General features: G+C 35.5%; 1 protein-coding gene across 1 annotated transcript; it reads left to right on the top strand.

Annotated features, from left to right (window-relative positions):
• The first annotated feature begins 506 nt into the window (after nt 1–506).
• PSMA3 (proteasome 20S subunit alpha 3) lies at nt 507–22303 on the top strand. Its single transcript, XM_014864306.3, has 11 exons — nt 507–706; nt 3245–3327; nt 8664–8787; nt 11454–11555; nt 11632–11705; nt 14301–14373; nt 15224–15289; nt 18591–18637; nt 20811–20878; nt 21646–21710; nt 22145–22303. The coding sequence occupies exons 1-11, from the start codon at nt 686–688 to the stop codon at nt 22187–22189; spliced, it is 768 nt and encodes a 255-aa protein (XP_014719792.2). The 5' UTR covers nt 507–685; the 3' UTR covers nt 22190–22303.
• Nucleotides 22304–22708: the final 405 nt, after the last annotated feature.

Genomic DNA, 22708 nt, shown 5'->3' on the forward strand with positions numbered 1-22708 from the left:
CCAAAATCTAAACAAAGTCTGTAAATTAGAAAATAGTATTGTTAATTTTCAGATTTCCATAATTGTACTGTGGATATGTAAAATAACATTCTTGGTTTTGGGGAAATACATCCTGAAGTATTGAGCAGTAAAATTCCGACCTGAGCGCAAACCCTCAGAGTGCAACTTTCTCCTTCCTTCGTGTGAGGAGAGGTGGGCGAAGGGGACGCGGTCAAGATACTGGGTCAGAACCAGGACGCCAAGGGTGGAGGGAGACCTCTCCCCTACGTTTCCTCTGGTCTTCGTAAGGGAATAAGAACATCCTTCCGCATTCATTTAACAAAGGATAAGGCAGCGCCAGAGAAGGATAATATAAAAGATAAATAATTCCTAGGAAACGGAGCGGAGCAGCTTCTCAAACAACCTGGCGACTCACAGCGACTGAAAGACACTCGGGGCCAGAAACTGCCTTCTCCTAACCCCACCTCCATTGCTTCTGCACATGCGCGTCGCCCGCCACTCTCACCGCCCCCCTTTTCCCACAATCCTCTGTTCTGCGGGCTAAAGACCGAGGAGCGAGCTGCAGAGAAGAATGCTATTGGTTCAAAGGGCAGCCAATGAGAGAGCCTGTTACTGGTGTGCGTGCTGCTGTGTCTGGGAGCGCCGTAGGCCCTGAAGACCCTCGCGTACCGGGGGTGTTGGCACGATGAGCTCCATCGGCACCGGGGTGAGTTCGTTGTGTCTTGGTGTGATGGTCTAGCGTGAGGATTGGCGTTGAAGGGAACTCGGGCAGGCCGCCTGGGGTGCCCGGACTCGGGGTGCGCTGGGACTGCCTTCGGCTGGTGGGCTGCTTCCAGTGGTCTGGTGGCCGGCGCTCTTCCTTGCGCTCGTTTCCAGGCCGGGTCTGCGGTGACGGCGACCGAGCCTTTCGGCTCCGGGGTGGCGGGCTCGGCGGCGCAGCAGGGAGATGTGGAACGGCTTTGAATTGCTTAGTCACTTTCTTTAGCCGCTTAGGGAAACCGAAAGTGGAAACTCGTGGGGCCTGAAATAGTATGTGAAGGGTTAGGGCGACGTAATTAGCCGCCTGAGAACCACGGAGGCAGGGCGGCTTGAGAGTCCCAAGGCTGGGACGCAGCTTTTCGGGGGCCGTCTGTGCGGTTCCTGGGGTGCTGCTGACTCACAGGCCTCTCCATCTTCCCTTCGAGCGTGTGAGTCCCTGGAAACCCTATCGGACAGAACTAAGAAGAAGAATGGTCCGAAAAGCGAAATCTGCAGAATCCTTTTTGTTTTTCCTTTGTCCCAGCTTTTCCTGTACAGATTACTTAACAGCACTTTGAGGTATCAATACTGCGAACATTTAAATGATTAGCTAGGGACTTACCGCTTCTGACTTCTAATAGACTATTGAGAGTTTTGAAGTTGGACTTGATTAACTTGTTCGGCTTAATACTTTCTTTGTTCTGCATATATGCAGTCTTTTGCCTACGCTTTTAAAGTATTTCTCCATATAGAAAATACAGTTTTTGTATAGAAATATCTATTGGTTATTTGCACTAGGCATTGAATAATGGGTTTCTCAGTTCATCTATTTTCAGTGTTCACAAGACTTTGATACTCAGCATTATGCCCATTTATTGGTTTTCCGAGTTTGACAATAGGCAACTTATGTTTGGAATGGTTTAATCTATTCGGTTATGAGATGCTAAAGTCGTACTTTTTTTGAATTAGTAGATGCTCAGTAATGCATGTTGTACCAAAGTGACTTTGCAGCTACGTTAATATTAAGTTTGATGAATAGTGTTTCATTAAAATTCCTTAACATACTTAAACCACTAAACATACTTGATAGTATAACCGTGTGAGATATTTTGGTGCTACAGTGGTAGAGTTAAGGGTCTCCGTTTTACAGATGAGGAAACTGAGACTCAGGAAGAACCGCTGTTGAAGGCTTATCTCCTATCTTCACTTCTCCCAAGAACTCCAGATGTGAAGACCTGTCTGCCAACTTGGCATTTCTCTCCACTCGATTACTTAATAATAAGCATTCCAAACTACAGTGTCCAAAGTAGAGCTCAGGGTTTTCTCCTCTCCTTACCATTTTGCATCTCCTACAATCTTCAGCTCAGTGAATGGTCCAATTCTAGTTGCTCAAATGAAAACAATCTATGATTCACCTTTAATTCCTTTTTTTTACTTCTAGAGCCAATCCATCAGCAAGTTTTTTTATTCTACCCTGAAAAGATAGCACCTTCCATCTCTTTTTCGCTAGACTAAGCCACCACCTTTGGAATACCCGATCTCTGTTTCCACTCTTGTTCCCTCTACAGTTCATTTTCCAGATGATGTTTTAAAAAAAATTAGATCATATCACGCCCCTGCTTAAACTCCAATAATTTCCTATTCCATTTAGAATAAAATATAAGCTTCCTGCTCCATCCTAGAAGACTCACCATAGTTTGGCCCTTACATGCCTCTGATGTGGTTTACTCTTCTCTCCACCACTTTCAGTGCTCAAGACATGGTGGCCTTATTTCTTTTACTTGTTTGTTCTAGGCTTATTTCTATCCTGAGGTGTTTATGCCCCGTGCTGGGATGGCTCCTTCTCCATGTCCTAAATGAGTAGTTACTTGTTATTTAGGTCTGGCTCAGCTGAAATAACTAGCTATAACTGCCCCAGCAAGGCCTTCCCTGATCAGGTAGTCTGAAGTAGTCTCTCAGGCTATCACTTCAGCTTGTCTTATTTTCATCGTAGTACCTTTTCTGGTTTACTGCTGTATCTCTAGTGCCTAGATTTTTGCCTGATCTAATTTGAAAATGAAGGACTTCAGGATGAGTGTTCTTTGTATTCCCTTATAGTGACTAACATATAATAGATGCTTATTAAATGTTTGACTGCTAAATGATTTGCCCAGGGTCCTTCAGTGAGTGCCACAGCTGTGAATTGAAATCTTCTGAGTCCAGTGCTACTTTTACCAGACCACAGTAATTTTCTTCAAAAATGAGCTTTGTGTTCTGTGTGAAAAAAGTTCTGACTTTACCTAGGACGTGTATCCATTGCTTTTCAATAGCAGAAATCTAAAGTGTATAACTTTCCCCCTGGCTGCTGTTGCTGCTGACACGCTTCCCCTTCCTCTTCAAAGCAAAATCTTTGTTGAGGTTTAACACACATTTCTGATGTGTGAGCTATTTAGGAAAATAAAAATTGTAAGGTTATTACTGCCAAAGATGCATCATTATAAGCTTATTGTTGCCTTTTTCCTCCTAGTATGACCTGTCAGCCTCTACATTCTCTCCTGATGGAAGAGTTTTTCAAGTTGAATATGCTATGAAGGCTGTGGAAAATAGTAGGTAAGAAACATCGTTTTACTTGGAATTAGTATGTTTTAACCAGGTATTAAATGTCTCCTTTTCTATATTTTTGGTAATTAGACTTTGTTATATTACTATAGCACAAAATTATATATATCCTAAAACAATCTCAATTTATTAGTCTTTTCTAGATCTTTTTTTAAGCCAGATCTTTCCAGTGGCCTTAGTCCTATGTTTCCAGTTGATTCCAGGATTATTCTACCTTGTCTCAAATGTAGTGTATAAAACCAAATTAGTTATCATCTTTGCTAGCCCATTTTTGTGTTTCAGATTCTTGATTTGTATCATTGTTTTCCTTGTCCACTAGGTTTGTGACCTTGTTGTCTTACCTGTTTTAAATGTCCTGTGCAGTTAGTCACTTGTTTGTCTCAGCAGAGATTTTTTCATTCTTCTCATCTTCTGCTGCCATACTCCAAAAGGTGTAGGATCAGCAAGATATTTTCCTGTTGTACTCACTTCCTTCACTCTTGTCTTGTATTGTTTACAGTAACGCACTAAAATGATTCCTTGGCACCCCTATGACATCTTGGTTAAATTATTAGCTTGTTGACAAACTTTATCTCGTTTATTGAAGAAATTTTGCAGTCAGTTGTACTTAGATGATCACTGTATTTTTTAATTGAAAGCAGCTTTGGGATGAATTAAAGGACTTTTAAAAAGAGTCTGTTGCATAACGTCTCATTCAGATCTCTTAAAAAAATTTTTTCAGGCCTACCAAACTATTGGAGGTGGTGTTTGAGCTCGGTTTTTTCATTATAATGAAAACATTTGGAATAGAGGTTGAGTAGAGAAGTGTTTCCAGCATTTTAGAAACGTCCACATGTAAATACTGAGTTTTTCCACTTTCTAATAGTACCTTCAATATTTGATTGTCGAAGTTTCATGAGGGTAAAGACTGTCATTTGTCTTTGCGTGTGCTGGCACACAGCATGCCCTCAGTAGTTACTTAATGAATAAAAGTTCATTTTTTGTGCCATCTTCTGAGTGGTAGAAAGAAGATATATGGATTTCTAAGGGTTTATGAAGTATTTAAAAATTTTTGAGCAAAAATACATTTTAAGTCCTCTTACAGGATTTGTAATGAAGCTACTTTATTTTGTGTTTAAATGTTGTATAAATATATACATATATATAAATAAAGAAATGTATTTGTCATTGTGTACAAAGCCTGATAGAATTCAAAAGAGAGTCAAATTCAAGAAAAAAGTTAACACATTTTCTTCTTGTTATTAAAGGAAGGTAGGCCCTTGGACCAAGGAGCAAGAAAATATTGAGGAAGTTATTGTGTTTCTCTTCCTCCTTTGCATTCTTGCATTTTCATTGGTGTAAAAAAGCTGGTACAAGAAGACTAAGAGAAAAACTGGAGATGCATTTTGAAACCATCTGTAACCCAGAAAATTGAGACTAGGCTATGAGAATCTGTGTGTCTTAGGAATTTGTTTTCTATAAAGTATTTCTAAGTATGATTTAAAACAGTTAGATTTAAGCAAACTTGAAGAAATATAATTTTTAAAAGTTGAAACATTAAAAATGAATGTATTTTTTCCTGCATAAAGGAAAAATACTACCAAAGTTTCTCTTTTAAAGGGATCTATGTAACCTGGTATGATAGAATATTGGATGAGGATCAGAAGATGGGAATTTTCATCTTAGCTGCTACTTAATATTTGAAAGGGTTCCTCTGTTCAGTCCTCTGAATGTTACTTATTTGTCTGTAAAATTGGGATGTAGACATCTACCCTAACTACTTCATACACCTTACATAAGAATGAAGTATATGTAAAAACATTTGAAAAATTTTTAAGTGCTGTGTGGGCACAAAAAGTGGGAAATAGAAATATTAGATCGTATATTAATATTCCTGAGTCTAGCATATAAATTAATAGTTAGAAAACATTTAACCAAATAATTTGATTTAAGATTATATTTCTGCATCAAAAGGAGATAAGTTCTTTTAAAGAAATTTAATCTTGGGAATTTAAAAGTCAAGTATTTTTGAGTACCTGTTGTGTTAAGCATAGGAACTACCAAACAAATAATTAATGACATATAAGTGAATACTTAAAAACACTTTATTAAAATATGTGTCGTATGATTAACTATTTTATAAAAGTATGCCCCTAGAAGGTAATATGCAAAAGAAAAAAAGGGAAACATTATAATCTTCCCCTTTAGCCTCATTGAGGAGCCAAGATATGAAAGGAAGATTGTGCAATATAACTATAAGGGCTAGATTGTTTAGAACACAAATGTACCCAATTTTGGTCTCAGGACCCCATTATATTTGTAAAAAAAAATCACTTGAGGACCTCAAAGAGCATTCATTTGTGTAGGTTATTCGTTCTCTATTTACCATGACCCCAAAGAGCTTTTGTTTATGTAGGTTATTGGTTCTATCAGTATTTACCATATTAGAAATTAAAACTGATAAATTAAAAAATATTAATTCATCTAAAATAACAATAATAAACACAATTGCATGTTAACATAATAAATTAACATTAATTAAAATTTAATTAACATTAAACTTTTTTAATGAAAAATAACTTCCAAAATATAAAAAAAAAAATGTAATGAGAAGAGTGGCATTGTTTTACATTTTTGTAAATCTCAGTAGTTAATTGAAGCTTATTGGGAGACAGATTCTCATATCTGCTTCTGCTTCAGTATCTTGTTAGTTTTGTTTGAAGCATGTGAAGCAAATCAGGCTTCATACAGCTGTGTAGATGGAAAAGTAAGTAGTATTTTAATAGCCTTTTCAGATAATTATGGATGTTGTTCTTTGATACTACACCAAAACAGGACAAATGGTAGCTTCTTAAAGGTTAGTTGCAGTGTAGGATATGAAAACTTATTGATAAAGTTTTTGTACTTTACATTAAAATCTATTGGGCTGTCTTGCACTTTGGATGTTTTACCCATGCATGATTTGTAACATTGTGTCTTGATAATTTGGAAAATATTGGTTCCCTGAGTTATAACAGATCTTCGAAATTTGACGTATTTTATTATCAACTGTCAGAAACATCACACTTGTTAGTATCACCACCAGTCTGATTATAAAAGATTTTAAGTGTTGGGAAACAGATGAGCTCACAGTGTTGAGTATGTTTTGTAAAATTCCAATTGATGGTTGAAAACTTAAATTTTATCACTAGCAACAAAATACACTCAGTTGTTTTCCTTCAAGTGACAGGCCACTTTGTTCATTTTAGGAAAAAAAAGAAGTCTGTCACATACCTAAGTGTAAATAACCATAATTTGTCTAACATTCTTTGAAGGTAAAAGTAAGTGTTCCATGAAAAAATCGACAACTCAAAACAATTTTATCAATACTTTTTCCTTTAGATAACCATCATATTTGATGTACAGCAGAAGTACTTTGAGTACCTTCCATTTCATTATATTAAAACAAAAGGTACTCAAGTGTTGTCATAAGATAAATTACTACTTTATCAAGGACATTCTTAACTAAAAGTGGCTTTTTTTTGTTGTTAAAGATTTTAGTTTTTCCTTTTTCTCCCCAAAGCCCCCCAGTACATAGTTGTATATTCTTCGTTGTGGGTCCTTCTAGTTGTAGCATGTGGGACGCTGCCTCAGCGTGGTTTGATGAGCAGTGCCATGTCCGCACCCAGGATTTGAACCAACGAAACACTGGACGGCCTGCAGCGGAGCGCACAGACTTAATCACTCGGCCACGGGGCCAGCCCCTAAAAGTGGCTTTTTTTAAACTGAGGGTGTAGCAGTGAAGAATACGATTAATAATTACTACTACCATTTGTTGTCACTGCCTTGATTTGTGTTAAAGTGCCAGCAATTTTATCCACCAGTGCTTCTGTACCATCAGTGCAAACATCCACACAGTGGAAAAAGCAAATGATAGTCTTTGTATTCTTATGAAAATAATTTTGACCTCACAGACCCCCTGAAAGGGTCTCAGGGATTCCCAGGGGTTTCACAGACCACACTTGGAGAACTTTTAGTTTAGAATAAACAACATTTTAGATTCTGAACAGTGAGGAAGATGGTGAGTGGGAATAAATTAGGAAAGGCTACCAGAGGCTGTAGAGTTCAGGTTCAATGAATTTTGCAAAAGTTTGTGGAACTTTAAACATGCAATGGTAAGGAGGAAGTGTATTCTAGCATCCAGGATAACTTCCACAAAGACATAAAAGCAAAAATGAATGTGAGGCCTTTGAGGGATGACGGTGAGTTTGAATTCAGTAGAGCACAGGATTTATAATAGGAAATTAAGTAAGCGAGATGGTCTTTGCAGATTCTCAGGATTTTTGAGAGCTGGGTTACAGAGTTTAAACTTGAAAGGGGAGCCATTGAAACCTGAAGCGTGGGGGAGAGAGTGTCTGAAATTCTTTGCAGATTTTGTGTGTGTGGCTCTGTTCATTTTTCTGGTTATTTGTGATCAGAATTCCCTTTGTTAAAAGAATTAGAAGAATAAAGTAATTAATGTATTTTCATCTTGAAATGGCAATATATAATTTCTCCACATTTTACTTGAGATTATTTTAAGATCTATTTTGTTTTAAACAGTTGTACAAAACATATATTTTATTCTCATACTTCTTATAAGCAGTACATGGTTATTACAGAAAAAGCAAATGATCAAAAGGAAAAAGAATTATAATCTTTCCACCCAGATTAGTCACTGTTAATTTTTAGTTTGTAGATAGCCTGTCTTTTCTATGCATATTATGTACCTTGGTTTTTTTTCCTTTGGTGAGGAAGATTGGTCCTGAACTAACATCTGTTGCCAATCTTCCTCTTTTTGGTGGGGAAGATTGTCCTTGAGCTAACATCTGTGTCAGTGTTCCTCTGTTTTGTGGGACACTGCCACAGCATGGCTTGATAAGTGGTGTCTAGGTCCACTCCTGGAATCCAAACCTGCAAACCCTGGGCCTCTGAAGTGGAATGTATGAACTTAACCACTACACCACCAGGCTGGCCCTTGTACCATTTTTAATGCACAAGAATTTAGTCACCAGTTGTTATAATATGGTTATCATTATGCCAGACACTGTGCCATTCTGTACATATTTTGTTGGCATCTTTTTTTCACTTGTGTATAAATATCTTTTTATGTCATGATTTGCTAGATTTCTTTTTTTGGTCACATGATTTTCATTTATACGGATCTAATTTATTACACTTTCGGCTGTGTTCTCTTTCTTGTTTTCACATGTATTTGTTTTAAAGTACTTGATATGCTTTAACAAACTAAATATTACCTACTTGTGTTTTAACTTAAGTTTATGAAGTTTCTTTTATTTTCATTTAAAAAAATTTTCTTTTTGTTTCAGTACAGCTATTGGAATCAGATGTAAAGATGGTGTTGTCTTTGGGGTAGAAAAATTAGTCCTTTCTAAACTTTATGAAGAAGGTTCCAACAAACGACTTTTTAACGTTGATCGGCATGTTGGAATGGTAAGGTCACATTAAATTTTTTTTGGCCTTGTCCAGTTTCTTGTGAAGTAACTGCTTGGAATATATTAAAATGTGATTCTAAGAACCCATTTATTACTTTAGCATTGAGGCAGAAACAGATGGGAGAGTAGCCATAGAGTAATCACAGAGAGTTGCTGGTTTGTGAATGTTGTACTGTCTAAGAGAAAGGCAGCATTCTCATAACCTGATGATAGACAGATATGAAAAACCAGGTTGCCTAATGAAAAGGAAGCAGGAGAAGAGGTCAGAAGTATGTGTAAAAAAGAGATCTTGGCAGCACAGATTACCAATGAAGGCATGTGTGTAAGAGGGAAAGAATCTTTAGGTTTTTCCATCCCTTCTAGGGATCAGTGTCACACTGAAAATGTTATCAGATAGAGAATACCTTTATAGTAAGGTGGAGCACCAGGAAAGGATGTCTGATAAAAGGAAAAGTGAACATATCCTTTTTAATAGCTTCATAGGCATCACTGTATTTTATGCTGCTGGTATCTTGAGTGACTGCTTTTCCATAATTGCAAGCCAAGCCATAAATACATTGCTGGTGTATACTGAAGTCATCCTATATAAATGTTAGACTTTCTTCAGTAAACCACCACTACCAAAAGAGAAGAAAGGATTCTAACCCTGCTTACTGAAAAAGCAAGGAAGAAAAGAGAACACCTGTGTGCTAGAGGCTCTTTACATAAATTGTCATTTAATCCTGACAAGTCAGTGAAAGTAATGTTAATCCTGTTTTTACAGATAAGAAAACAGACTCACAGCTGGTAAAGAAATAAGCTGGGATTTAAACTTGGGTCTGCGTGTTAGTGCAGAGCCCATTCTGCAGGGTGAGATCCGACAGGACCCTCATTCTGCTTATAGCTTTGGTATTTCTAAATGTAATGTGTTAACACACAAACAAAAAAAGGACTGTTAAAATACAACCAGTAAACTAAAGCTACAGATAATTTTTAAAAAATTTTTCAAATGATTTTTTTCTGAACATATGCTCTCTCCTGAACAAATGTATTATTGCCAGTGAAACTTACATGTTTTGATGAAACTTGCCAGATTGTAACCTAGCTGATAGGAGGGAACTAGTAAATCATGCATTCTTTCACTTGGTAAAAAAAACCTTAGGTAGGTATATTTTGAAAAAAATCATATATGCTTATAGGCACTTGAGTGATAGAAAAAATTTTATTGTCCTAGAATTTTCAAGGTTGTCACATTTGTTATTTAAAGCCAGGATACTGATGGCATTCCCTATAGCTGGAATTTGGCAAAACATCAAACATGGAAGAGAGTTGGAGAAAATGAAGGATTAATGTTCTCTCTCCACAATTGTTACCTTCAAGTGATAGGAGAATTATTAGACTTCACAGTAAGCTTTCTCCAAAGCAATAGAAGATTCTTTATTAAATGGTGACACTAATGGTTGGGTAATCTTGGGGAAGTTATTCTAAACACAGTTTCCTCACCTGCAAAACTAGGGTGGTAATAGTACCTTCATATAGCTGTGTTACATGGTTAAAAATAATTAATTAAAATGCCTAGCATGTAATGTGTTAAGAATTTTCATCATAGCTATTACTACAAAGCAGGAGAAAAAACGGCTAGTAAAAATTCTGATACCCCTTTAAATTCTGCAAGTCTCCTAAGCCAGCAGTTCCCAGACTTTCTTGATTCCTACTGCAAGTGTTCAGTAATTTTTTCTTTCATAGCTTCCCTAGGCCAAAAGAAATACCCAGTGGTTCTGTTGATTATATATTTAGGTCCAAACAAGTTAGTGTTTATGTCCTAAAAACTCAGTAGCTGTAAAAAAAAAAAAAATACAGTGAAAGAAAAATATTTTATTTTTAAACAACTGCAATTACTAATGCGCACTGCACAACTTCTTAAACTTTGGAATCAGATTAACTCCTGCCCTACCTCATTTCCTTTCCACATTTATTTTTGTACAGTACCTATTTTTTTATCACAGCAACCCAGCTTCCCAACAGTTTGATGGCATTGAAAGGAATATAGAATGATCTAAAGTTTTAACTGTGAACTACTTCAACAAATGTTTCCCCCAAACTCAAAACGTCCCACATCCTTAAGTTCACTTGAGCGCCCTAGGACATCTCAGCACATGTTTTGGTATCTGCAGTTCTAAGCCACCAATCTTGGAAGGCTTGTGGTTTGGCATTGAAAATTATTAGTCAATAGGCTGAAAAACAAGGAGATCTGAGGTGGTGCCTTTTAGATCAAAACTTTTCATAAGTTTTTGAACACAGAGCTTGCTTTAAATTAAAAAAAAGATCAATACTGACCAAGACCAATGGTTTTATTCTTTTCTGTTGTTGTTTTATTCTTTATAATGAAGTGGTAAATGGGGAGATGTGGAAGATTTATTATAGAAATATTCCTTCTAAATATTACTGGACAAAACAATAAAGTGACACTTGGTAAAATTCCCAATTGTAGTCTCATACTCAACTATTAAGATGCCAGAAGCCTTGATGTTTAAAGGCCTTAAAGATCTTTAAGCCAAAAAAATTTATTTCTAATGGTGATGCTTGTTAAAAACAATATTAAATAAGCCTACAGTAATGACATACTTTCCTTGATCTGAGATAGGAATGTATTTCTCTCTTAAACTCATATTTATTTTCTTTTAGGCAGTAGCAGGTTTGTTGGCAGACGCTCGTTCTTTAGCAGACATTGCAAGAGAAGAAGCTTCCAACTTTAGATCTAACTTCGGCTATGACATTCCACTAAAAGTAAGTTGACAACATGTTGAGCCTTTTGAATAGTAGTACAAGTTTATTAATGTGCTCTTCTGTTTTCCCCCCATAGCACCTTGCAGACAGAGTGGCCATGTATGTACATGCATATACACTCTACAGTGCTGTTAGACCTTTTGGCTGCAGGTATGAAATTTTGTGAGATATTCAGTCAGATCTGTACTATAGGTATCTGTTTTCCCCAACATATTAGCCTTTTATACCCTTAAAAATATCAACTATTACCGAGAGGGATTAGGATAGTGATTAAATAAAATAGTATATGTAAAAATAAAAACTTTGAAAAGTGAAAAAGACTATACAGATTTGAAGTGATGATAAAACAGAATTCATAGTAATAACTTTAATCTGATTGTAATAAATTCTCTGAAGGAAGGTGATCAAAAGGTATAAACTTCTGGCTATAAGTACTAGGGTGTAATGTATAGCATGATGACTACAGTTAACACTACTGTGTGATATATAAGAAAGTTGTTAAGAGTCTAGATGCTAAGAGTTCTCATCACAAGGAAAATTTTTTTCTTTTCATTGTATCTATATGAGATTGATGGATGTTAACTATAAACCTATTGTAATCATTTCACAGTACATGCAAATCAAACCATCATGCTGTACACCTTAAACTTATATAGTGATGATGTCAATTATTTCTCAATAAAACTGGAAAAAAATAAACTCTCTGGTGTTAGACCCTGACATTCTCAGGAAACGGCAAACTGATTTTAAATATATTCCATGTTGTCATCATTAGGTAGCCACATATACTGATGCTTCAGTTTTCTCATTAATTTTCATCTGATATACTTTAAGCAATTAGGTAAAATGTTCTTAAATGGGGGTTTTTAGTAGTCAGTAATGAATCCATTCCAGACTCAGACAGACTAGGAAGAAGGACCTGGCCACCTACTTGTGAAAAAATTGGCCATGAAAACCCTATGAATAGCAGTGGAGCATTGTCTGATAAAGAGCCAGAAGATGAGAGGGTGGTGCAAAACACTGGGCAGAGTTCTGCTCTGCTGTACACAGGGTCTCTAGGAGTGGGAAGTGACTCGACAGCACTAACATATAATGAATCCTTACAAAATTACATTTCACGATTCCAGTTAGTCATTTTCTTACTTTTGTTGTGAAGTTGCTGGTATTTTTATTTTTGGGGAAAGCTGGGATTCAATTGCATCAATACCTGGAATGCATGTAAATATTCAAATATGGCTTCTCAGAGCTGATCTGTTATGACTCTAGATTTTCCTAAAGTAAAAGGACATATTTATAACTGTTAAAAAGTAAATTCAATCATGTTCGATCAAAATAAAACATTTACTAACATCTAACTGCTTGTCCCTGTTAAAGGTTGTAAAGAAAGTGTATTAGCTGTAGTCCTACCTTTGAGTTGTTTATAATCAGCCATATTTAAATTACTAAAGAGGACAGATGTTACAGAAAACCTGAGTTTTATTCTACTGGCAATAGGTTAGACCCGTGTGTATTTTTTTAATTTGTTCTTAAGGTTCTCGCGTGAATTACATTATGAAACACTTTGCTTTCAGACTTCATAGATTACCTTTCATTTTTAACCTTTCAACTGAGCTCTGAATTCATCAGTTTTCTGTTTTTAAGACAGTAAGAATAGTTGGAGAGAACTTTTTCAGTAAACATTTATATATACCATGAGCATATACCATCAGTCAGTCATAGACTTGGTGGGGGGATGCAAAGATGAGTAACTGTTGATACAGTTTTAGAGGTGATGTGATGAAGGTATGTACTGAGTATAGTGGGGCACCAGTTAGTGAATAGCTTCTTTCTGGAGAAGTGGCAAGGAAAAGGAAGTGAGATGTATGGGGAATGGTAAGGGTATTTCAAACAAAGGGACTGGTATGAAACTACTTGGGCATTTCAGGTAATGCAGAGGTAGTTAAGTATACTTGGTGTGTAGAGTATAAGGTTTAGATGATACTGAAGATGTAGGAATGGGCCAGATCATACAGAAGTCTGCTTCATGCTAAGAAAACGTTGAAGGGTTTTTAAATAATGATAATCGGCTATATATTCTGAAAGCTAAGTCTCAGAGCAGTGTGGAAGATGGAAGGGAATGATGGTAGGGGTGGGAATTGGACATTTGGCTGTTACAGGACTCTGCACATGAAATGATATGTAAGATGAGGCTGGTTTCTTCTGTACTTCTAAGACAAATCACAATTTCAGAAAACCAGTAATTTCATGAGATTGTTTAATAGCCTAATTTAAATTTGTTGAGCATATAAAAACGCACTGAACCAATTTGGTTTACTGCAGAAAAATAACTGGAGGAAAACTGGGGAATAGCCAAAAAAGAATGAAGAGTGGGACAAGTCTTTGAGGTAGATTCAGTGTACTCATATCAGGAATTTCGTCCCCTTGGCTTTTTCAAGTTTATGACTCTACCTATTAGGCCCTCTGATTAGTTTTACATCTGTCATTACTCCTTTGTCTGCACTGCTAAAATCCTCCCAGGAAAGTTTCATCAGAAAGTTTAATACTAAACAAAGCCACATGCATTTTGAACAGTTTCAAGTATGTACTAGTTCTTATTGAAACTACCTTATCAAAGTGCTTACTATGAGTTATATGTCTATTAGTATTTTATCTTAGAAAGTGTAATTGCATTTTTATCATTGTATTTTTTAATACTTTTATGATATTAAGAATCATGGCTTATACTATTAATTTACTTTTGTGCAGTTTCATGTTAGGGTCTTACAGTGTGAATGACGGTGCACAGCTCTACATGATTGACCCATCCGGGGTTTCATATGTGAGTCATTTTGAATCCTCTGAAATTCTAGTTCTAGTTTAATAGTATCTCATAAGCACTTAAACCATATATTTGGATTATATGGAGTTTCTTTAAAATTTGAAGAAAGTAACATCTTCTTATCATTAATAAACCTATGGATATGAGGCAGGGGAAAGATTTGTTGTGGCTTTCATTATGCTGTTTTTAGAAACTGCATAGTGAACATAAAATTTCAAATACATAGTATTTCCTTTACTGTAAATATTAGCAGTGTCTTAAAAACTGAATATAGTATCTTCCCTTTTTTAAACAAAGGATTTTAAATGGGATTTCTTGGATCTTTCTGTAACTACCCTTTCTTAACTGCCTTCTGAAATTTTTATGGTTTTTACTAAAAGAAAAACAAGACTCCTTATATTTTGTCATTATACACAAGTATAAATGGGCATCCTTAGCTTTAAAAAATAACCTTTACAATATAAATAATGAGAGTTTAAAATACTGAACTTAAATTCTTTGTCTCAGAAATAACTTCATTTTCATTGTCATAGTGCTAAAACTTTTTTCATTCCTACCTCAAAAATGTTCCTAGTTCATGAAGTATATATAATGACATAATTTCTCCTTGGCTATCCCTCTATTAAAAATAAAACAGATTATTCTAGAATTAAGTTTGGTATTTTAATCGTTTTGAATGAATGGTACTCATTAGAATGTTTGTAGTTTTCCATACTTTTGAAAGTCATTTAACATCCATTCATTGACCTTTAAATAGAAATATGTCATTCATGATTTATGTACTATAGTATATTAATTTGCATAATTATATGATAGTATATTAATTTTGGTGTGTGTTCTTTCTTAATAGGGTTATTGGGGTTGTGCCATTGGCAAAGCCAGGCAAGCTGCAAAGACGGAAATAGAAAAACTTCAGGTAATACATACTTAATGCTTGAATCTTTGCTATAACACTGTCCTCATGTGGTGAAATTTTATCACCAGAAGCTAAACCATTTAGTCCAAGGATATAGTGTGATTTGCTGTTTTGAGCAAAACTTTCTTTTCTTTCTTTTTTTTCAAAAAAGATTGGCACCTGAGCTAACAACTGTTGCCAGTCTTCTTTTTTTTTCTTCCCCAAATCCCCCCAGCACAGTTATGTATTTTTAGTGGTGGGTCCTCCTGGTTGTGGCATGTTGGATGCCGCCTCAACGTGGCCTGACGAGTGGTGTCATGTCCGCGCCCAGGATCTGAACCAGTGAAACCCTGGGCCGCCAAAGCACAGTGTGCGCGAACTTAACCACTTGGCCACGGGGCTGGCCCCCTTGAGCAAAGCTTTCTGAAGCTGCTAAGTGGCTGAATAGGAAAGCTGGTAACATGTTACCTGTAGAGTTGTGTCATGGATCCCTTTATGATTTTGATGGCTGCTTATTATAAAACCTTAATCCAGAAAATTACAAACAAATTTTTATATAATTTCACAAAATCTTTGAAGCCTATTCATGAAGCCCTGTGAGCCTTAGGTTGAGAACTTTGGTGTTACTATAACATTTCTTTTTTCTCTGGAGCACAGCTTTTGTCTGTGGAAGTACATTAAGAATCTTTGTTCTAGTGCTTCTGTTTGCTTCATTCCTAGCTAGTTAAGGCATGAAACCCTGTCGTGTTCCAACTACCCACCCACCATTTCTTCCCCCAAGAGCCAGAAATTCATCTATAGCGTGAAAAAGTTCTCTTAAAAATTTGCTGTTTTTCCTTTTACCCATAAATTGATCAAGTTAATACTGAAACGGTATCCACTAACTCTTTATTATCAGAAACTTGTATAAAAGGCAGGCATATGGTTTATCAGTGTTTTGGTAAATTACAGTGAGAAAAAATTTCATAGACATTTAATATTAATGCTCTACTGGAACCTTGCTCAACCAATTACTCATTCAGCATGTTTGAGGCCAGGTTCTAGAAAATATTTTTTTTTTATTAAGATTATGATAGTTAACAACCTTGTGAAATTACAGTTGTACATCATTATTAGTCATGTTGTAGGTACACCACTTCACCCCTAGTGCCCTAGAAAATATTTTTTTAGTGCTTGGAATTTAATTCTAGACCTATAAACCTAATCCATGTTTGGTATTTTAGTAAAATTGACAAAAGGACCTTAGCAATCACTTCATGCACGCCCAAATCTGGGTTAAACATACTGGCTGAACAGTTCCCAGACCTCATGACTCTTAGACCAGTGTTCTTTCCCATCACACACTTCCTATGGTTAAATCCTAGCAAGGAATGGGAATACCACCAGATCCTAGCTAAGAATTGACAAGGATCACTTCAGTTGAACATGTACACTTAATGACAAAAATATGCTCTAAATCAGGTCAGCAAACTATGGCCTACTGCCTGCTTTTTAGTTTTATTGGAATACAGCCACATTCAGTCTATGGCTGATTTTGCACAACAACAATAGAGTTGAATACTTGGAACAGAGGCCAAAGATCATATGGACCAAAAACTCTAAAATATTTACTTCTTGACCCTTTACAGAAAGAGTTTGCCAACCCCTGCTCTACATCATTGCTCTGGCCTGCCTATTTTTCTTATGTTCTGTTTACTATTTTATGACATAAAAACTTAAAGAACATATGTAAATATCTATTTGCCATTTAAAATGTGCATTTTCAAGTTTGCTTAGGTTTGCCTTTGTATTATACAGTTAGTTTACTACTAAATATAGAACTTAACCTATGAGGGCAAAAGTATGAAAATGGGTATTCTCTTCCTTCTCCTCACCCCCAATTTAACAGGAAAAAAAATTTAAACATCAGAAAAGATAAGAAAAATACAACAAATATCTCCATCTGGATTGAACAGTTACTGTTTTCCCATATTTCCTCCCTTTGTATGTTTTTTCCTGAGCTGTTTGAAACAAAAATTGTAGACATCATGACATTGCATCCCTAAATGCTTCAGTATTCATCTTAGAATACCACGATTATCACACTTAGGATACCATCTAATGCAGTCCATAATTGAGTTGCCTCCATATCTCAACAGTGTCATTTATAACTTTTTTCAAACCATGGTATAATTCAGGTTCATACATTACATTTGTTTCTTACATCTCCTCTAATTGAAGTCTTCCCCTCCCTCCAGTATTAATATGTATTGAAGAACCCATGCCAGTTGCTTTTGTAGTTGGTCCCACATATTGGATCTATTTTCTAGTAAGACTGGTATTCCTAAAATTATGATTTTTTTGTTGTTCCTCCTTTCTTATGTGACTGTGCAGGCACAACTAGAGCATTAGGATTTCTAAATATATTAAAAAAATGCCAACAATAAAATATCAATAAACCTAGTTTCGAGATGTAATAATTCAGTCACCTCAAGCGTGGACTGCTGTATGAATACTTTCACCATTTTCCCTCCTCCCCAACATATCCAGAATATGAACGCCAGATTGCTCAAACATTTTTTTGATCTTGTCATGTGTGTTCAGAAACCCATATGACTAATAAACTCCTGCATTGGTTACTTCTAGTACCTACAGTATACAGACTCCTCAGCTGGGTATCTAAGGGCTAATTCTTCTACCTTGATTTCCAAAAATGTTCACTATAAGAATGCTGATTACTTCTAATTTGAACAAGATTTTGGCTTCCCATGTGTGCTCTGTGCATTTGATTTCTCTCCCCCAAAATCAAACCAAATCCAACTATGTTCTAAAAACCTACTCAAATTTTGGTTCTTCAAAGCTTTCCCAGATATTTTGCATTTTTGTCTTGAATAGTTCAATGTGGGACAATTTATCTTACTCCTTAATCTCTCTGTATCTTTTATATAGTAGGTATTCATAGTTGTTCGCATTTTATTATCCTAAATTAGCTAGAGAAAAAAATTTCTTCTCCAACCTTTTAAACTTCAAGGTCTGCCTGTGAATCTGTTCATTCAGGGGTCTGGATTTTTATAAATTTTAATACTTAGCACAAAATTAGTGGTGCCTAAGAGTTGTCTAGAATGTCTGTTTTGGCATAATAATTTAAAAAGATTAAATTATGAATCAAAAAAGGTTCTGGTCTTTTTGGGTTTTAGGTTATTTTCCTTGGTTTTATATTTGAGAATCCATCTCAAGAGCATGGGATATTGGTAAAAAGTTGTGAAAAGAATCTGAAAAGGTACACAAGTGAAAAGTGTTTTTCTTTTGACTAATAACTTAATGAATATATTATTTTCTTTAGATGAAAGAAATGACCTGCCGTGATGTTGTTAAAGAAGTTGCAAAAATGTAAGTTGAAATTTTCCTTACCATTGACAAAAAATTTCATTTGACTTTACCTTATACATTAATTCTAAGAGGCTGTTTTGTTTGAAAATAACTTAGTGCATCATTTGTAAAAGGTGAATTTAATATTCTAAGTAGCCTCATTGAGGAGGAGAATATCCATATTTAAAGTGACAGTGAATGGGATGGGAAAAAATGGCTTTTGACAAAATAAACTGTTTAGGTGACAGAGTTCAAGGGTAGGAGAAGATAGTGGAACTCTAGGGGCTTCATTTGATAGCTCCCAACTTCTCAAATCTCAAAGTCCCAATAATAGTAATCTTTGCTTACAAACTTTGAGGTTTACAGCTAATTACGTCTATACACGATCTGTGCTGTTTCTTTGGGCAAGATATGTTAATCCTAATAGTTCTTGTAACAGGATGAGGAGAGCAATATTTCAAAACATTTAAAAACAGTTTATAGGAAGCCCGAAGTGGTTCATATTGCAGGTACATAGAGGTAGAATGCTATGTAACAGTAATGGTAAGCAGCCACAAAGTCAGTAAACATGAGTGGCAGTGCTTCAAGATTTGTGATTCTTCTAGATCAAAGAATGCAGGCATTTGGTGTTTCAAAAAATCGGATAAAATGGTGGTTTTGCAGCCAGCTTTTGAGATTTAAAACATACATATATTCCAGAGAATTCACGGGACCTCAAACTATTCCACATTAGAGCTATGTGCACACAAGTCTAGTCAGCTCTTTGTGCAAGTGTCTCAAGTTTTACAACTAATAATACATGTAAGGAAGAAAAGTCTTAGAGGACTGTATTATATAATATACTATTTAAATGGTCCCTTAATTTCTTCTAAACTGATACTTTTAACAAATATTAAAATCTCAAAAGCGTTTTAGAATTTTGTCCTAATTGTCCACCACTCCTGCAACTGCCACTCCTCACTCCCCTCCTTTTAACATGAGACCTTTACCCTTTCCAGTTGTGAAGCAGCAGAATCCATTCTTTGATTGTCAGTTAATAACAACATGAGGAACACTGGGAAGTAAAATAAAATAGAACTGCCTAAAAAGAAAGTATTAAAAAATCCTCATTGAGTTGTCTAACAGTTGAACGTGATAAACTCAGTTTCTTTCAGGGAGAAGTGCTTCTGGAAATCAGCCCTCCCACACCTTCCATGTTCAGGTGTAACAGCAGACCTTCATTAGTTCCATGTAGGAAAGCCTTCCCTTCATCATTGAGTAAAACGGAGCACTGCGTACCTTGATTAAGTAATTCTAGAAAATTAAGATGCTTTCTTGTATTATAGCAAGGCTTTAGGAATACCCTCCAAAGTAAGGTGTGTAAGACAGTGCAAAATATAAAATAAGTGTGCTCTGATACTTTTTTGATGCTTTTTCTTTTATTTATTATCTTGTATGACAATGCCTCTTTTGTTTCCTGCAGTTTCTCATTTATTGTAGTTTGAAGGTTAGGTTAAAGGGCATATACTTATAAAATGGACAAGGAGTTTAGAAAGATTCCTGCCAAGAAGCTGTAGGTTGGAGAGACCACTAATAAATTAGTTTCTTTTAAAAATAATCAGCAACTTTAAAAAAAAAAGGGGGGGGTGGCCCCGTGGCTAAGGGGTTAAATTTGCATGATCCGCTTTGGTGGTCCAGGGTGTCGCCGGTTCAAATCGTGGGTGGGGACATGGCACCGCTCATCAAGCCACACTGAGGCGGCATCCCACATGCCACAACTAGAAGGACCCACAACTAAAAGTACACAACTATGTACCGGAGGGTTTGGGGAGAAAAAGGAAAAAACAAAATCTTTAAAAAAAAAAAAAAATTAGCGAACAGAAAACAACCAAATATCCTGAAAAGCCGCAGGTAATGATGGCCTTTTCCCATTTGAACCTATGTTCCTTATGAGGTATCTTTTTTAGTTGTCTCTGAAACAGTGTGTCCAAACAACTTGAGTTGTAAATCATTTGTAGTGTTTAATTTTATATCAGTCCTTTTGTAATTTGTCTTTTCTAGTGTTCATAATAATATAGATTATGTATAATGTGTCTATAGTATAATTTTATAAATACTTATATTAGGGGTGGATGTTCTAATTGCCGACTGGGCACATGAACTGCAGTGTTTGTAGATAGCCATATGAATGTTAATTTTCCCTTTTCTGTTCTAGAATTTACATAGTACACGATGAAGTTAAGGATAAAGCTTTTGAACTAGAGCTCAGCTGGGTTGGTGAAAGTAAGTTATTTTTTGCCTATTGTTGAATTTTACATAAATGGAATTATACAATATGCATTCTTTGTCTCTGATTTTTCTTCAACATTACATTTGTGTAAATCGTGTTGTTATATATAGTAGTAGTTGTTCAGTTGCCTTGCTGTATAGTGTTCGGTTGTCTGAATATATCACAATTCATTCATCTCTTCTGTTGCTGGACAGTTGGGCTCTTACCAGCGGTTCTTTTCTTTTTTCTTTTTTTACTTTAATGAATAACGCAGCTGTGGGCATCTTGCACAATTATTTTGGTACACATATGTAGCATTTCTGTTGGAAATACGTATGAGTGGAATTGCTGGGACAAAGTCCTGCTTAACTAAAGTTGTCAATAGTTTTATTCACTTTTTTGAAACATCCATTTCATATTTTTAAAAAATGTTACTTTTTCTTTCTAGCATGGTAAGCATAGGGCTTCAAAGCCAGCCCCCTGCCCCCTTAAATTAATCTAATCATGCTGTATGTTAATAAATGCTCAGGATTATCAAAGCATGAGGATAAATCCTAGCATTACTTATTCTTAATTTCCGTAAGAGCTAAATTCAGGCAGATTTAATCTCTTATGTGGAGAAAACACACAAAAATGAGTTCAAAGCATCTTGTATTATTCATAGTACAACTTTCCATTACATGGATCATATATCTGTAGATTGGCTAGATTGTACCATATTGCAAATCACAATATAGTCCTTGTTTTTAATTCATTTATAAATATATGGCTTAATTTACAGTAACTAAAGGAAGACATGAAATTGTTCCGAAAGATATAAGGGAAGAGGCAGAGAAATATGCTAAGGTAAGCTAAAGCATGAAAACTCCTGTAGCTGAAGGTAGCATAAAAATAAGTGTTGAATAATAAAGGAACTTGGTTGATTTCCATTAAATAACACATAAGAGTTCAGCTGAACTAAGGATAGATATTTTCTAGGTTATTCTCAATGGGGATAAAGTTGCCCTGGTTCCAAAAAATTTTTTTGTACGTGTGAAAATGGCAAGAGTTTTTCAGGACATTTAATGATTTCATGTTGTGTGTATTCTATCAAGAATAAAGCCATTGATTGTTGTTAGAGCAAGATATACCTAATTTTCCTTTTCTTTGCTTGGGTGCCTTATTCTAAACCACTGTTCATTTTTCAATTATAAAGTGTTTTTAATGACAGTGCTTAATTGGATTCAGATTGTTATAACAATACTAAAAATTGATTTTAAATACTATTTTTCTCTTAACAGGAATCTTTGAAGGAAGATGATGAATCAGATGATGATAATATGTAACATTTACTGCAGCATCTATTTTAAATTTCTAATACAGTCCCATGTAACTATTTAGCCCTGTGGATTATTACATACTCACTGACCAATTTTCATTAAATTTTTGTCTTGTAACAACTGAAGTTTGGTTAATACCTGCTTGACAAAATTGGTGGGGGTAATGGAGCACGTATTTACTCAGTATTAAAATGCAGATTTATGCCTATTTAAACATTCCTTAGTTTATAAAAATACTGCAAAAAGAGGTTTTGAATCAGATTAATTCAAAGCTCCATTCTGTCATTCATCTAGAATCTAAAGACCATATCTTCCTGGGCTGTTGTGTAAAAAGTAACTACCAACTTAGTACGCAATTAATTGATGCCACTGCCAAGTTTTGTACTTAGTGAAATGTTGGTCATCAGCCACTGTTAACTTGCAGGTGTGACAACACAAGAAAGATGTTTCAGGTTGGAGAGTCAAGAACTTTTTCTTTCTATTGTGGATTTAAAAGGATTCAAAAAGTCCCTATTCTGTCATTTA

Source organism: Equus asinus, chromosome 7, assembly GCF_041296235.1.
Source record: "Equus asinus isolate D_3611 breed Donkey chromosome 7, EquAss-T2T_v2, whole genome shotgun sequence".
Lineage (NCBI taxonomy): Eukaryota > Metazoa > Chordata > Mammalia > Perissodactyla > Equidae > Equus > Equus asinus.